This window comes from Zootermopsis nevadensis, unplaced genomic scaffold (genome assembly GCF_977971745.1).
Source record: "Zootermopsis nevadensis isolate Lab colony 2312 unplaced genomic scaffold, Znev_1.0 Znev_ptg000046l, whole genome shotgun sequence".
Lineage (NCBI taxonomy): Eukaryota > Metazoa > Arthropoda > Insecta > Blattodea > Termopsidae > Zootermopsis > Zootermopsis nevadensis.
In genome coordinates, this window is record NW_028259178.1 from 169,971 (window position 1) to 186,120 (window position 16,150).

The 16,150-nt window shown below is 40.3% G+C and overlaps 1 protein-coding gene across 2 annotated transcripts; it reads left to right on the top strand.

Moving 5' to 3' along the window:
- The first annotated feature begins 253 nt into the window (after nucleotides 1-253).
- On the top strand, nucleotides 254-14,883 carry LOC110838842 (DNA repair protein XRCC1). Of its 2 annotated transcripts, none has more exons than XM_087360725.1 (11): nucleotides 254-579; nucleotides 675-869; nucleotides 1,711-2,050; nucleotides 4,516-4,719; nucleotides 5,847-6,054; nucleotides 7,159-7,272; nucleotides 9,819-9,892; nucleotides 10,381-10,477; nucleotides 11,271-11,456; nucleotides 12,764-12,821; nucleotides 14,631-14,883. In XM_087360725.1, the coding sequence occupies exons 1-11, from the start codon at nucleotides 529-531 to the stop codon at nucleotides 14,736-14,738; spliced, it is 1,635 nt and encodes a 544-aa protein (XP_087216851.1). In that variant the 5' UTR covers nucleotides 254-528; the 3' UTR covers nucleotides 14,739-14,883. The 2 variants fall into 2 exon arrangements, with proteins under 2 accessions (XP_087216851.1, XP_087216852.1); XM_087360726.1 differs by having other exon boundaries at nucleotides 256-579; nucleotides 4,516-4,707.
- Nucleotides 14,884-16,150: the final 1,267 nt, after the last annotated feature.

Genomic DNA, 16,150 nt, shown 5'->3' on the forward strand with positions numbered 1-16,150 from the left:
AAAGAAAAGACAGAGTTAGTCAAATGAACAGGTTTTGAGACTACACGGCACTACATAACTATGCAATTTATATTTGTAATAGAAACAAGTATTGTATTTGTGCAATGGTGTATTCTACATCCTTGGCTTAGCCTATGAATGATCCATGGTATGTAAATAAATCATATTCTACAGCTGCTACTCGCCGCTGTGAGAACCTAAAATCATTTTCAGTGTGACCAATATCACGTCACGACTTGAAGCAAGCGTACCAAACCACGAATCATCTTTTGCATAGAAAAGTAATTAATACACATTATTATTTATAGCAACCATGAAAACAAGTTGCGAATGAAAGCGCGCATTCATTTAAAACGAGTGTTCTGCATTTTTTCGTAGAAATTGCTTACCAGAGAGAATATAAACTATGTGACAGACGATCGAAAATTTTCCGAAAGCACTCCTAGGGACGTGTTGTGCTGCAGTTCGTATACTGACGCGGGAAGAATTCACTGTATTTAATTTTTTAAGGATCTTCATGTATAGACAATGCCGATAATTAAAATTGAACGGATTTTGAGTTGTAGCAGCGAAGATCCGGTAAGTATAATAGTCTTCTTGATACATCGTTACGTACTGAAGTATTTATATTACCTAACCTAGCTGGTGATTATGACATTTCTCGATTTCAACAGAATCACCCAGTGGCGAACCTCATCAACGCTGACAAGAAGACGTGGAAATGTAAGAACGTAGGCGAGAAGCATGCGTCTGTCATTCTGCAGCTTGAAAAAGAAACCATCATTAATTCTATCGATATTGGAAATGGAAACAGTGCTTTTATTGAGGTTTTAGTTGGTCGATCAAGTACACCTGATGAGGATTTTGAGGTACTACGATGGGAATTATTATTGAAAACATATGAGTTTATTTTCTTGTTGTTACAGCCTCGAAATGTAGGTTATAACTTGCCCCTTGGGAAGTCAGAAAGAGAGATCACATAATAAGTACTTCATTATTCTCAAACCTGACTCAAATTTATTTCATAACATTATTTCACCATCATCCCCCTATGAAACCAGTGCTAATTGTACTCTCTCCCTTGTCCCAATGTTTGCAGCCTTTGCTCAGTTGTAATCTCGCTTTGTGTAATGGCTGGTCATGTGGTCAGTTTAGCATGTCAAAAGATTTTGTAGTGATGGAAGAAAGTTACTGTGGTACAGAGGTTAATGAAGTTTATGTTTCACTCTGAACCAGAAGAGAAAATTAAAACGCAATAACGGGTTATGGGTTTTATTGATAAGTATTTATTAATTTTTTGTGTCAGGAGTGTTTTTCATTGTATACAAAAATACACTAATTTCGACTATTTCCTAATGTTTATAACTGCAGCACTCAGGAGACAGAAGGGGACAGAATTACAGAGTTGCAGTTTCGCAAAATTGCCTTTGTTTGAACTTGTTACTTGTTCATTACAATGTTATGAATATAATAAGGCATGTCATATTAATTATGAATATAAATCTTTATGATGTGCCTTGAGAAATTGTACAGTGTCCACTGGTTTATTCTAATAGGTTTAAGTCTTGCCACATGTGATCCATCTGCCTTGTAGTTTGTCTTTCAAAGTTCTTTCGCTGAGATGATATAACTGACCTTACTTAAAACTATAAATAAAACAAATTAACCTTCAACTATTTATCAGTGACTAAAGTTATGTATGATGATTAGGTGTTGTTGGTTGCATCGTCATTCATGTCACCGCTGGAGGCGCGCAGCGGTAGTAATCCGAGTAGAGTACGTATGTTTGCGGTGGACGCGTTATCGAAGTCGGTGGCAGACCAGAAGTGGGACAGAGTGAAAGTCGTCTGCACGCAACCGTTCAACAAGCACGTTCAGTATGGTCTGGCGTTCATCACGTTCCACTCCGTGATAACCGACGATAAGCCCGCTGCCTTGGGGAGCAGACTCGGTCGTTTCGTCGTGAAGGATGACGCCGAAGAGCCAAACTCCATCAGCGCAGGGAGTCTGTTTGCTCGACGGAAAGATATTGAATCCCAGCCTCTGAAAGGTGAACCTCTCCGCCTGGTTTAATCGATTCCTTATTCAGTGTAGGCCAGGAACGCATAACATTAATCCTGTCTGTTTCTCTTTCAGACTTATTACTGTTCTTGATCTGTAGTGTCAACATATTTCAAGCACTGGCCGTCGATATCGCGCCAAGTTAGAATGATCGTTGATTTTTCCACGCAACGAAATCAAACTTTCAGATCGACTGATCGCAATTCCTGTGGTTGACTTTGTTATGTAAAATGTATTGTTTTACAGTGCTCTATCAACTGTTATGGTTGTGTAGAGTGTAATGAGCTATGGCACGACAAGTTTAATGGCGAACTGGAGGGATGTGAAATAAAATAGTCTTGTCAGGTTTGAGGTTTTCATGACAGTGAGGATGATGTTTTTTCTTTGGGTATTCATATTGTGTAGGTTCGGTATATGCCAGCATTTCCAAAGAACTATCGCCGTCTTTGCACAATATTTTTTTTTATGAAATGTTGTACACAGTGCCAGAACCAAGAACAACATAAGATGTCTCGTCATAACAGCTTTTGTCCAGTCTGGATTCGAACTAGATACCACTCTAATGAGAGGCAGACGTGCTACCATTTTATCAAACCATTCAGTTCAGTTGGTGTGTCTCGTTAACCTGTCAGGTTTGTCTGATCGGTGTTTTATGAGAGAAGCTTGTCTTTTGGGCCATTTGGTTATGAAAATATGAATGAATGTCGTGTAACTGAAAAACTCTTTCTTCCCTGTGAAGATGCCAAGATTTTGATTGGCTTGTTTCACCTAAGGAGAAGTGAAAGATTTTTATATGAATTTTTAAAAATTATAATGAAGAATTCCTTTGGAAGTAATGATTTATTGCAAAACAATAAGAGATTTAAATTTCAAGACTGTGGAATGTGGTAATCAATACTGGAAAGATTTATATCCCAGTTATAATTTCACACTTATCTCTTCTTCACTCATTCCTACCTTCTGTTTTCTTTATGTGGTTGTGGCAGACCTGATTGGTGTCTCCTTTCCGCATAGAAATATAATTTCTTGACTTGTAGGTTTATTTTTCTGCAGAGTTTATGCGAAATTGACAAGTGTCAATCTGTGTTTTCCCCCAAATCTCTGGTGTAATGTAATTACATTTGACCAAAATGCAGCCAAGTGGTTAGCACTCCTGCTTAATGTTGGGATGTTCAAGTTCAGATCTCAGCCAAGGTACCAGCGACCGTAACTTTGGGGGGGGGGTTTCCGCAGTCCCACTAGGCAGACGTAATGATAGTATCTTAAATTAGGCTGTGACCATTTATTTTAACATTCTTTAAAATTCATCATCACTAGATCATTTTATTATTTGATGCTATATAATCTGAGGTATTTACAGTATCAAGTGTTGTGTAAAAGCAAAGTAAAACAGTCCCAGTACATGCCATGTTTGTCATTTGGTTGGGAGTGGAGGTGTAGCTCCTACTCATTCTTGACTTGGTACTAGATGGAGGTGAGTGGTCAGTATCAAATTCCGGTCGTGCTTTACCCCCGGGAAAGGACCCCGGTACCCATTGTAGAGGAGGCTGGGTGGGCCCCAGAGCCAATCTGGGTGCAGAGGCTACAGGAAAACTCCTGTGCCCCCGTCGGAGATCAAACCCCAGTCGTCCAGCCTGTATCTAGTCACTATACCGACTGAGCTATCACGGCTAATCAAGTGTACAGAAAGGAACTAAAACATTAATGCCAGGTGGTACAGAGGGTTTACACTGAAAGTAACATGACAAATTTTGGTTCAGAGTGACTGCTTAGAAGTTTAGAGATTACGAGCTAATGCTAGTTTTTTCAGTCATATTAATTTTAAAAGTGTATTGTATTCAGGTTGTGATATTAAGAATTGATCTTGCCACGTTGATCTGTTAGTTTTCTGGCTTTGATCGCAGTTCACTGCTAATGTTGATCCCGGGTGATGGTACCACGTAGAAGTGGGTTGTGTTCTGACATCTCAAGGAATCTTACCATCTCCATGTTCAAGAAATGTGACTACACATGTTCCCTGCTGATACTTATATAAGCACAGATCCATGTGTTAGCAGAGGTGACTGGCTAGTTAATCTTGAAGGTGGAGACAGTAAGAATTTGTGAAAATTGACAGTGTAGACTATTTTTGTGTGGTGCCATCACTAAGAAGGAAGGTCCATGATGCAAAACCTGCTCAAATTTCCCATAAATTTAGGAGGCACCCCCAAGAACTAGGAGCCAATATGTATAAAAAATGGAAATGTTATCTTTGCTGTGGTGTTATGGGATGAAATAGTGATTGTTTCTCAGATAAGACCACTAATATGATGTTTCTTATGGCCAGCTAGAATTTACAGAATAATGCCACTGTTTTGCTAACCTGGCATGGCTCGTAGTCGTACGAGAATTTATAAAATTACATAGCTGTGGAGGGTTTAAATCTTATACGTCAAATGTTACTAATTTATGTAGGAGCAGCAGCAATCCGTGAAGCTTCATCTCCAACTGCCGTTCAGAAGCGCAGACTGGCAAATGTTGGAGAAGTATCTGTCAGTAAGGCTTCGTCGCCAGTCGCCGTTGCAAGACCCAGACTCGTACAGAAGGCGGAACGTCTGCCTCTGAAAGAACAGGTCTCTTGCAGTAATGGCAGTCAGAAGGCAACAGGTGAGTGCTCAGGTGAGATCGTCTGGTTCGAAAGTTAAAACTAGTCAGTGGCAGGAACTCTATAAAGTAGCCCATACAGAATTATGAAACATTTTAAAATTGATGGAACTTAATTTGGGTATCATATTGAAAAAAATTTAATATGAATCTTATCATTTCAGAATTATGGTAATCGCATAGATTTAAGAAGCTAGTTGCATATAACCTAATATCTTTGAAAGCAGATTATTTTTTGTAAACTTGGCATTAATTTTAACAGTAATCCAAACAACGAGTCTGATTTTATCACAGTAATAGGGTTATTGTTTTAATTCTATATGCATATTCTTAAAATAAAGCACATGGCTCGTTGTCATAAAAGGTTACCAGTTTATTATTCATTTTGAATCATTTCAAGTGTCACATTTGTTTACTGCAGAAATGCGTCTGTTTCCAGACACTGAACACTTCCCTGATATTCCTTATTTCAATGTGACCTGTCTTAGAATTCCATGTCCTTCTGAGTGGCCGTCAACTTAACGGCTCTCTTACAGATTCTCTGAATGTAGCCAGGCTACTTTTAGTCCATTTGTTTTTGTTTCGTTTGACATGCAGTTGGTTTTAAGTCTGTGACCCGTACAATTCACGCAGCTCCTCGTTATGCAGTATTCTAAATTCCCCACTTATTTCATCCCTCGTAGGTCCAAATATCCTCCTGAGCACCTTTTTCAAACACTTGTAATCAACATTTTTCCTTAAAGGCGAGACACCATGTTTCACAACCATGCAAGACAACAGGCAAAATTATTGTTTTATTTATCCTGATCTTTTGTGTTTTGGATTGTAAACAAGATGATAACAGTTTTTGAATGAAATAAAAACAAGCGTTCCCCGTACATATTCTACTCTTATTTTCATGATGGACCTTGTTTCTATTTATTATCGTTGTTCCCAGATGCTTAAAATTTTAAACATTTTCAAATGATGTTTATAAATCATTCTGGGACTATTTAATCTGTGTTAAAATGTTGTCTGAGCAAGACTGAAGCGCATCGTGTCACTGAACCCTAATGCCATGCCATGCAATACAAAAATAAGAATAAATGTTCCGAAATATATGCAGCGGACCGCAAGTGTATCAAAGTTTCATGTTTCTGTAGAACAGCACAAGAAGAAAGCCAGAAAGAAGGAAGAGCCTCTTACAAAGAAACCCAGACTTCTTGGAAAACCGTTCAGGCAGCTGCTAGAAGGCGTTGTGCTCGTCATCAGTGGTTACCAGAATCCCTACCGTGCAAATTTGCGCACCATGGCCCTTGAGATGGGGGCGTGCTACAAGTCAGACTGGGATAGCTCATGCACACATCTGGTGTGAGTTGGCACAAGCGTAGTGAAGCTGGAGAAATAGGGGAGAAGGTATAGAAAGAGGGAGGGGAATGTGTGTCAGTATCACACATCTTCAGTCTAGAAGGCTCAGAAGGAGCAAGTTACTGAAATGACTGCATTGGTTTTATGCAGAAGCATTAGTTTATCCGTTTTCATTCAGACGATGTCTGGTGTCCGAACCAGAGCTGCCTCGAGGCAGATATCAGGCCCAGGACAAAGCAGTCTGTGCAACCCCTCCTTAAGATGCGTGTGTGTGTGTGTGGGGGGGGGGGGGAGAACAAAGGCCGTAACCTGTAACTTTAATATTACTGGCACCAAACTGTATATTTATTAAAGAGTGTACACTTATTTCTGATCTGGGATTACATTGAAATTGATATATTTTAATATTTTATGTCACGTTGTTACATCTGGGGCACAAAAGATGTCGCTGTGCACAAAATATTTTGTACTTTGTCAGTGTGCCAAGAACACAGCATAGCGTCTGGGGCTCCCCTAAGGACAGCTCTGCGCACAGCCTCGTATCAAATTGGTTTTGGGATTTGTTTCCTCAGGAAAGTTGTGATCAAAGCATGAAGTTGATCTCTTGCCATGTTCTGCCGTGGTCTAAAATTCATGGAGTCTTACCTCCGAACCTCATAGAAAGGTGAAAGTAAAGTTTTCCCCCTGCTTAAGCACTGTAAGGTATAAAGGAACTTTAGCTGCTTGGAGGTAAATTTCATGACATTTCGTAATCCCATCTTTTTTGTGTACCTTGACACTTCTTAAAATTGTAATGTTTGGTGCTTTATTCTTACTGAATTTGCATAACTCCCATTTATTGTATTAAACGTTGTTCTGCTGGAATTTACTTAAATGGGGATTTTACTGTAATATTTTTGTTGTTATTAATTCAATTTTCACTTTTGTGTGAAAGAGTGGGAACTTTTCAAAAATTATAACTTTGTGTCTTTCCGTGTAGTTTCACGTCTGCAGTAAGTGAACTTAGAGCCAATGATGTTCACAGAGGATGTTTTGGATATTATATTTACCCCAAATTGTAGGACACCATCGTGGCGCTATGTGATGTGTGGTTTCTGGTGTTTTCAGGTGTGCGTTTCCTAACACACCAAAGTTTCAGCAGGTCTGGGGAAAAGGGCATATCGTGCAGAGGGAGTGGATTGAGAACTGCCACAGCAAGAGGAAACGATTGCCGTGGAGAAGGTTGGTATCATTGACGCTTGCGATTTTATGTAGGGCCAGAGAACATCTGTTCGCCAGTTTTTATGATATGGCTGTGGCAGGCTGTGGAGAATGATTTGTTGTGCATTAATTCTTTTAAATGCAGGATTTGAGGTTTTCATGGCCATGAATCTGAAGATGGCTGTCTTCTTAATTTTTTTAAAATGTTTACTAACCTTTATTTTGTGGGATTAAGGGATTTAAATCCCTGTATTTTGCGGCTGCTCGTGAGACTTTAGCTCCATGATTAACGGTTTAGCAGTGTACTAGTGTAACATGCAGCAAACTGGATCATTAAGAAAGTGTACTGCATTTTATTACTGTTTTATTTACTTTTGATCAATAGTGATAATTCATCATGCTTTATGGACAAAGGGACATACAGGAATAAAGATGTCGCACTTCAGTTAATAAGCTCTTTGTAGTAGCGATGAATGTGGTCTGGATAGGATAATGACCTCAATAATTTTCCAACACGGAAGTTCTATTTAACACTGTTAGCACTGTCTTCTATAGCCGCATATGATGAAGGTGACTGTCATTCTGCTGAAATTGAATGCCCTCAGGAAATCTGCGTACCACAGATTTGAAGACAGAAATTTTTAAAGTCTTTATAGCTCTTGATAAAGCCATATGGACTTTATAAGAAATTTGATTACACTTAATACATACAAATACATTTTCTTGTTTGGAAATTTATAAATAGTAACATTTAATTTTTAAAGTAGATGTCGATTGAATTCCACCATTTCCAGCGCGTACCATTAGTCACAGAGAAGCTGCCACCTTCTCCGTGTTTCATGCTGCCCGATTCTGACATCGCCTTACATCGTGTATTACCTAAGATTGTTCTGTAATTCTCAGTAGCTCCCTTACAGTGCTGTGTTTCTTAACTTCCATTAGCTAATCTATTTTATAATCTTTGGGATTGTTCCTTGGGCTGCACAAATTTTATAGAAACACCACACTTTTCCATCCCATTGATGCTACTTCTACACTCTATGCAACGAAAATCAAACTTGTGAAGTTTTCCAACTCCGAAACCAGAAGCGATGGAAGCTTGCGCCTGGCGTCATAATTCTAGTTGTTTGTAATTTTTTTTTATTTGTCTTTACCCTCCATTAATTACAATTTTTTATGCCTCACCCCTTATACGTCGGTGAGTTTCAGTGAGACTAGTGGTGCAGTATCTGAGAACAGTCACAGATACGTGAATCATTTGAGAAATTCATTGTGTTTTGAAAAGATATTTTGCATGCTTTTCCACGTATAGTAAATCACAGTTTCGGTTTTAATACAGCGTTTACAATAAGAAGGCTTACGTTATGATAATTTGCTATACCTTCTTGCACTGAAGTGGATACGTGGATCACTGTTATTCATTTCATGACTCAGCTACTGATGAAGATTTCTGTCTTCTGGGTTATTGCGCTGTGTAGTCTGGTTGATGTTAACCAACGTTTCAGAGGTCATACTGCCTCCATCATCAGGGCGATGAGTATGAAGATTTCTGTCTTCTGGGTTGTTGCGCTGTGTAGTCTGGTTGATGTTAACCAACGTTTCAGAGGTCATACTGCCTCCATCATCAGGGCGATGAGTATGAAGATTTCTGTCTTCTGGGTTGTTGCGCTGTGTAGTCTGGTAGATGTTAACCAACGTTTCAGAGGTCATACTGCCTCCATCATCAGGGCGATGAGTATGAAGATTTCTGTCTTCTGGGTTGTTGCGCTGTGTAGTCTGGTTGATGTTAACCAACGTTTCAGAGGTCATACTGCCTCCATCATCAGGGCGATGAGTATGAAGATTTCTGTCTTCTGGGTTGTTGCGCTGTGTAGTCTGGTAGATGTTTACCGACGTTTCGGAGGTCATACTGCCTCCATCATCAGACACACACATAGCGCAACAACCCAGAAGACAGAAATCTTCATACTCATCGCCCTGATGATGGAGGCAGTATGACCTCTGAAACGTCGGTTAACAACCCAGAAGACAGAAATCTTCATACTCACCGCTGTGAAAACTTCAAGTCTTACATCAGCTGCTGATGTTATAGTGTCGGATGATTGTGATTGATAAGTAGAACATAATAGATGACATGGTTGCCACCTCGTTCACTTCTTCAGCAATACGTTTCTGTGGATGGACTGAGGAGAACCATGAAAGCTGAGTTTTCATAGCCACTATTTGAACAATGTACCTTCAGAATGTGAGTCTGTCGGAGACCACTGCAGGGTAAAGTAACCATAAACTAATAAACTCACAGATGTTGCTGTCGACTGATTGCTAAAGAATTTTTGAAAGACAAGTTTTATTTTTTATGTTATCTCTGCCATGCTGGAGTTTTGCTGTCCTAACAAAATGAATAAAAACTGTAAACTCTGGTATGCTCTGGGACTGTTGTTTTATCTAACAGACATGGACCGTATTGTGTCGTGCACATAATTAAGTTTGACCTGAAAAGACAATTTACTTCTTGTATAGCTCTTGACTTGTTACAGTTTGTCTACTTTGCGTCTTGGAATTTCCAGGTTTGCACTCAGCAAGGAAGACCACAGAAAGCCGGAAAGCGAGGATGAGGTCCCGGAGCTGCTGCCTAGTGCAGGTGGGACGCATTTGCCACAGCTTACACTGCGATTGTAAATTCTTCCTGAGAGTGAGACTTTTTTACCTTCATATGAAACATTAAATAAAATAACAATTTTGTTGTCTAAGAAGGTAAAATGTAACAAACATTTTTTTAATATAATCAGCTTCTAACTTTTAACTACATTGATTAAATTTTGACTCTTTACTCGTGATTCCAAATATTTTAATTTTACCACAGCTTCAAAGAATTTGTTAGCTACCTGTGTGGTGTGATTTTGTCCAGCATTCTGGTAAGAAGAATTCTCTGCGTACACTTCTAGACCAGTTTACTCTCTGGTGTGCAACAGTTCTTCTGTGTTTCCTTTATGTTATTTGTTTTCATCCCGCAAATTATCATCGTGAACGCATTTAAACATTCTAGCTGTTGGTTACCGTATAGAAGTTGTCTGGCTCATCTGATTATTATTAGCCAAGAAGACGTTGTGCTTTTGTGCGTCTGTTTAGATGTTCCTGACTCACCCCTTCAGCATGACTCTGGGGGAGGGAGCGATGTTGATGAGCAGCCATGGTCTGGATCTGACACAGAGGATGAAATTGAGAGGTTAGGTTGAGTTTCACGTGTTATTCTCTTTCATTGCCTTATTTAAAAGACTAATATGGCAAGTTGCCCTGAGCAACAGTCCGGAACTGGCCAAGGGCCCGATCCTCGGCAGGATGATGATGGCGATTGAATGTTTTGTCACTTACATGGGCTGCATAGCATTAGTTGTTATAATGATTGAAATGAAATTGTGACTTATTTTAAGCTGTTATTTGCGCATTTGACTGTGGATATTTAATATTGCTTAATGTTTTCACTAGGATTGCTTTCTGACACTTGTACCAATCATATTTACTGTGCTTGAGGTGGAAGTATAGAAATGTTAGGGGGGGGGCAAGGAAGCTTGTATTAAGTCACGAACTTAGCGGTACAAATCCACACCTTTTTTTCTCCATTTTAGAACAAGGTTAAAACACAGTTTCGCTGCTGATGCTCTTTCTGAACATGTCCATTGAGCTGATTGGTTGCTCATAAAGAACAGAAATTAACTCGGCTACCAATTTTAGTGAAAAAGAAATCTGACACTTAAATCTGCAACGTTGCAAGTGGTAACAACTCGGGTCAGTTGTTAAGATGTCTGCTTCACACTGAAGCAGACCAAACTCTTTATTCACATATGACATCTATAGTTGGGAAAGTGTCGTTAAATAAGTTAAGAAAAGAACATTTGGATGTCGTAATGTTTTGTTAATGGTATGGCTCATGCAATACCTGAATAATTTGAAAAAAACATTCTGCCAGGGGGAGAAGGCCTTCGCAGCTGCGTTGAAGTTTGTGACAATTGTATTGGCAGGGTCAGGGCTGCCAATCCATATGATGCAGAGACAGATGTGGACAGTGATGAAGGACAGCCCAGTACTGCCAACATGCCATTGCCGAAGTTACCCGATTTCTTTCGTGGCAAGTGTTTCTATCTTCACAAGGAACTGAGTGCAGATGTCAGGAGCAGGCTGAAGAGATACATTATAGCCTTCAAGGGGTAATTCGAGCTTCAGTTTTTACAGTGGTCCTTATCTTTATCATTCTGATATGTGTCTACTTGTTGTGCTGCATTTAGATGAGATGTCAGGTTCTCATGGAGGCAGGATTGAGGATTACTGTCTTAAGATGGTTGTCTTCTGGGTTGATTGTACTGCGTAGTCTGGTAGATGTTTAGTGACATTACACGGTGCAACAACACAGAAGATAGCCTTCTTCGGACTTACCGCCATGAGAACATCAAATCCTACTAAGAACTGTGTAGGTTTGAGTCCATGTTCTTGTGTCTCTTTTCTGTTCATCTTCTTTATCTCTGTGAAGAAATTGAGTCTCCTTACCTTAATTTTTTGTGGGTCAAGGGTCTTATCTTGATGGTCAGTATACGGAAGACAAATGTCTTTATATAGCTGATCATTCTGTAGTGGAAAACTTACATATCTTTTCCTAAGAGGTCAGAATTTTTTATCCAGTTGACTTCCTGTTATCAGGAAACATATTTTGGAATGTGTGTTTGATGTTCTTAGAACCAGGTGATCAGTACGTGTTAAGCTAAGCTGTAGTGCAGTCTGTGGGAATGATGGAGTGCTCTCACCACTATTTAAATTTTGAGATGACCTGAACCTTGCTTTATTGACCCTTTAAATTACAAGTTCCATTATAACACAAGGGTTATTTAGGAAACCTTTTAATGTAGGTTGTCTTTGGGCTGAGCTTTAAACCTGGGACCTCCTGATTGTGAATCTGGAGTCTTAAACGCATGACTTTCTTATTTGGTACATAATGTGAATATTTATAATTGCATTCTTCACATAGTAATTGTACGGATAAAAAATAAAGTCCTTTAAAATGTGTTAGACATGTAGCGTGCGTAAAGGAAACAAGACTGTTTTAGAGTTCACGAGCATTCTGAAGGTGTTATCGACGCCATGTCGTGTAGGTCATCATTAAGGCAGTGGAGTTGACTTGTTCAGACAGACAGACGCACGTGACTGGCCCAACGTACAATGTGTTCTTCACTCGCATGAGGGTGTGATGATTGAAGAAGGAAGGAATGCATTTTAGAATTCTCATAGAAAGCAGCAGCTTGGGAAACTAGTTTGAAGATGGAAGAGTAGTTTTGGGATGCGTGTTAAGGAAGTGGGTGAAGGAGACGTGAACTGAAGTGTATTATTTGAGATTGACTGAAAACTTTTCACTTGTAATGTCTTTAAAGAAAAATGGTATCTACAGTTTAGAAAGGGACGAAATCTTGCTTTTTTATAGCTTGTTGTGTTTCCTTGGCTTGTATAATTCTTCTGTTTGTTGCAGGTTGTTAGTGGACGAGCTGGATGATGTGCGGGTCACCTTAATAATTTCAAACAAGAAGGTAGGTAAAATGACACGGGTAGGCAGTGAAGACAGCGCAAAGCACTGACATTAAAGAAGGCCAAGTACGCCATCCAGACAGGAACTGGCATTTGATTTTATGGATGTTATCATTTGAAGCGTACTGACATGCATGCCAAAACGTTTTTTAAAAATCACGGAAGCTCTTGAAAGCTGCAGTTTGGTGGGATTTAAATGAGCTATGAAGTTACTCATGATCCTTTATTATTTCAAGAAATCATTTTTACGTTGTTGAGTCACATGCCAAATAGCGCTTACAGGTGAGTCATCATGCCGAAGTTCTTTAAGATTATCAGAGGTCCTTTGAATAGTGTCCTGTTGCTTTACAGTACACGTTTTGCTAGTGGTTCAGTAAATTGTTTTGGTATCTCCTTGTTTTAGTCAACTGTGATTAAGAAATGCATCAGACTGACACATCAGTTATAGTTTTGTTATTGCCATCAATATTATTATTGTTTGTGGTCTTATCATTATCTTCATTAATCTTAATAGAAGGGGTGAAGATGGCTGTCTTCTGGGTTGTTGCATCGTGTAGTCTAGTAGAAGTTTATTGTTACTTCGGAGGTCCTTGCTGCCTCCATCATCATCTATCAGATTACACGGCACAACAACCCAGAAGACAGCCATCTTCAGACTCACCGCCGTGAAAACCTCAAATCGTACTTAATAGAAAGGCTGTTAAGTAAGTAACTTTTTACAGTGGGGAAATTAAACATATGCTTAATTTTTTGTCAGTGTATCTGGTTTCACCCAATTATTTTTAGAAATTCTTGAAGAAACTGAAAAATTAATTAACAATTTGTTTGTTACAAAGTGAGCGATTTTAACGCTGCAAGGTAAGCTCAAAAAGTAATCCATCTGACTGTACCATACATGATACACAATGAGACTTTTCCATTTGTTACCACAGAATATTTCTTAATACGAATACTAACTCATAAATCCTTTAAAATTTAGTGTGAAATATCTATAAAAAAACAATCATGAGGGATCCCATGTAAGCAATTATAGTATAAAAAAAACATTCTTAGAATACCCTTGACATACATCAAAACTGCCACATTTAAATTAAAAAGTATGAATATACGTACCTCCAATAAATGCAAAGTCATCCTTGGCAGTGTCTAATGAAGAATCTGAGCAATGTCAGATTCATTAACAGTAGCAATATCTGGAACATTAGTCAGTATCAGTCCTTCAAAGTTTTGATTCTTCCTTGCTCATGATATCCTCCGACAATTTTTGCCACATAAAATATGCCCTTTGGAAAATACACAAGGACGTAATCAGCTGCACCAGATAGTCTTTCCACTTCCATAAATCTAATAAATGATTTCTGTATTATCAAGAATCAATTAACCAACCTCACCAATTTTGATGTATTTTTGCTGACTTTTCGAGCATTCCGACAGCAATTCTTCAGGTCCTAAAACATGATTTATATTTGTGCCTTTGCCACCAAGTTGTATCATTTACAATTTTGCTCCTACCTAGTTGCTGCCCCCTTTCTTTTTTTTAGAAAAAGAAATTGGGATGCTGTGAAACTATTCTGTTGAAATGTTCATAGGGCTTAAACTTTTTGTCTTATGTCTGTATAATTTTGATGGTGTTAATTAGAGGGTGGGCAGGTAAGGCAGAAATGGGCATGATTGATGTCAGGTCACTGTGTACACCCATCTCTCATATGTCTGGCTGGAATGACAAGACTTTGTGGTCAGAACAGCCAGGCATTTATTCTGGCTCTAGGGCCATAGAGCTGTCCAGGTAACTAACATGTTTTTGTTCACAGGTTCAATCCAAACAACCAGTAGTAAAACCTGATTGGGTTTGGGAGTGCAATGATACAGGAATGGTATTGCCAACAAAGCCATATGAATTTGTGAGTGTACCAAATTAAATCTCTTACGAATGGGAAATAAGACTTCTGTATATTAGGATTATGCAAGTGATATATCATTCATTGTTCTTGTATGATTTGCAATTACACGTGTTGTGTCTACAGATTTTCATAATAGATTTAGTCAATAAAAAATTATAATTAATGGTGTTATATTGCAACGTCTTGAACGAGCAACCAACCAAAAAGCTAACTGAGGGCGGAGTCCTGCGCAAGCGCCGTCCCTACCTAGGTGAAACCATTCCTGCGCACGAGGCGCATTGCTGGAAATGGTCTTAATATAAAAAACGGAAATTTTGCTAACGCTAACTGGGTTACGCCGTGGCTGGAGCCTCGACCATTCAAACTGGGATCTGTTGCTGCTGATGGGAGGTTATCCCGTCAGGCAAGTTGTCCAAAAGAATTTGGTTGGTTGGATGTCTGGGGTTTGAACCCAGAGAGGGAAGGGCCGTTTCGGCTGAAGGCCTCTGCGGCATGGGGGGAAGATCACTTCAGCTGATGGCCTCCATGATCGGGGGGGGGGGGGGGATGGCGGGCCGTGCCCCTATTATGTTATACCCTGCCATTCGCCTTACAACTGAGGAAAAGCACGGAAAACCTCAGTCAGGGTAGCCGAGTAGTCTGACCACTCGTTGTGCTGACTTGGCCGTCTTTTGGGGACGGCCTCGGCTGGCCTGCTGAACTACGGTCGCCCTCGGGCGACCTCTGGCAGCCCTCGTGCCTCCCGAGTTGCCGAACTAAGGGCTTCCCCACACCAGCTAACCTCGAGTCAAATCTGTCAGCGCTCTCATGTGGTCGGCAAAGGAAGGGACCCCAGATCATGTATTTGCCTGTTACGTACCAGGGCGCGTTAGTAACAATGCGAAGACACTTGGATTGCAGAACTTGCAGCTTCCGGACGTGGGTGCGGGCAGCTGACCTCCAGATCGGGCATGCGTAATCCATCATGGGACGGATGAGCTGCTTATAGAGTAGCACGCCGTTCCTGATGGACAGGCCACTTCTCCTATTGATGAGCGGGCCTAGCACACCTAATCGTTGCGCCGCCTTCTTTCCTACCTGGTTGACGTGCGCCGACCAGGTAAGCCCGGCGTCAAGGGTGACCCCCAGATACCGCGCTGTTTTGACCCATTCGATCGGCTGGCCTCGGGCATGCGCACGCCCAGGTTTTTTATCACCAGGCGCACGCACCGATCCTCGGGGAGGGAGAATGTGTGAAAACTCGCCCTCGCTCTCACCGAGGGACCGCAGGACCCTGACGGTGGCCCGGAACCCGTCGGCGGTCTCAGGCACAAGAGTCACGAGGTCTCCCTTCATCTGCGCCACGATCCCGCAGGCCGACTCCGCGCGAATCCTAGGCAGGAAGCCGCGTACGTCCCACCCCAGAGACGTACACCGGGGTTTTGTTACGG

Excerpts from the sequence above, each read along its gene's own strand:
- LOC110838842 (XM_087360725.1), top strand. The coding sequence starts at position 529 with ATGCCGATAATTAAAATTGAACGGATTTTGAGTTGTAGCAGCGAAGAT. Across the intron at positions 870-1,710 it reads CACCTGATGAGGATTTTGAG|GTGTTGTTGGTTGCATCGTC; the intron begins GTACTACGATGG and ends TATGATGATTAG. Across the intron at positions 4,720-5,846 it reads GGCAACAGGTGAGTGCTCAG|AACAGCACAAGAAGAAAGCC; the intron begins GTGAGATCGTCT and ends ATGTTTCTGTAG.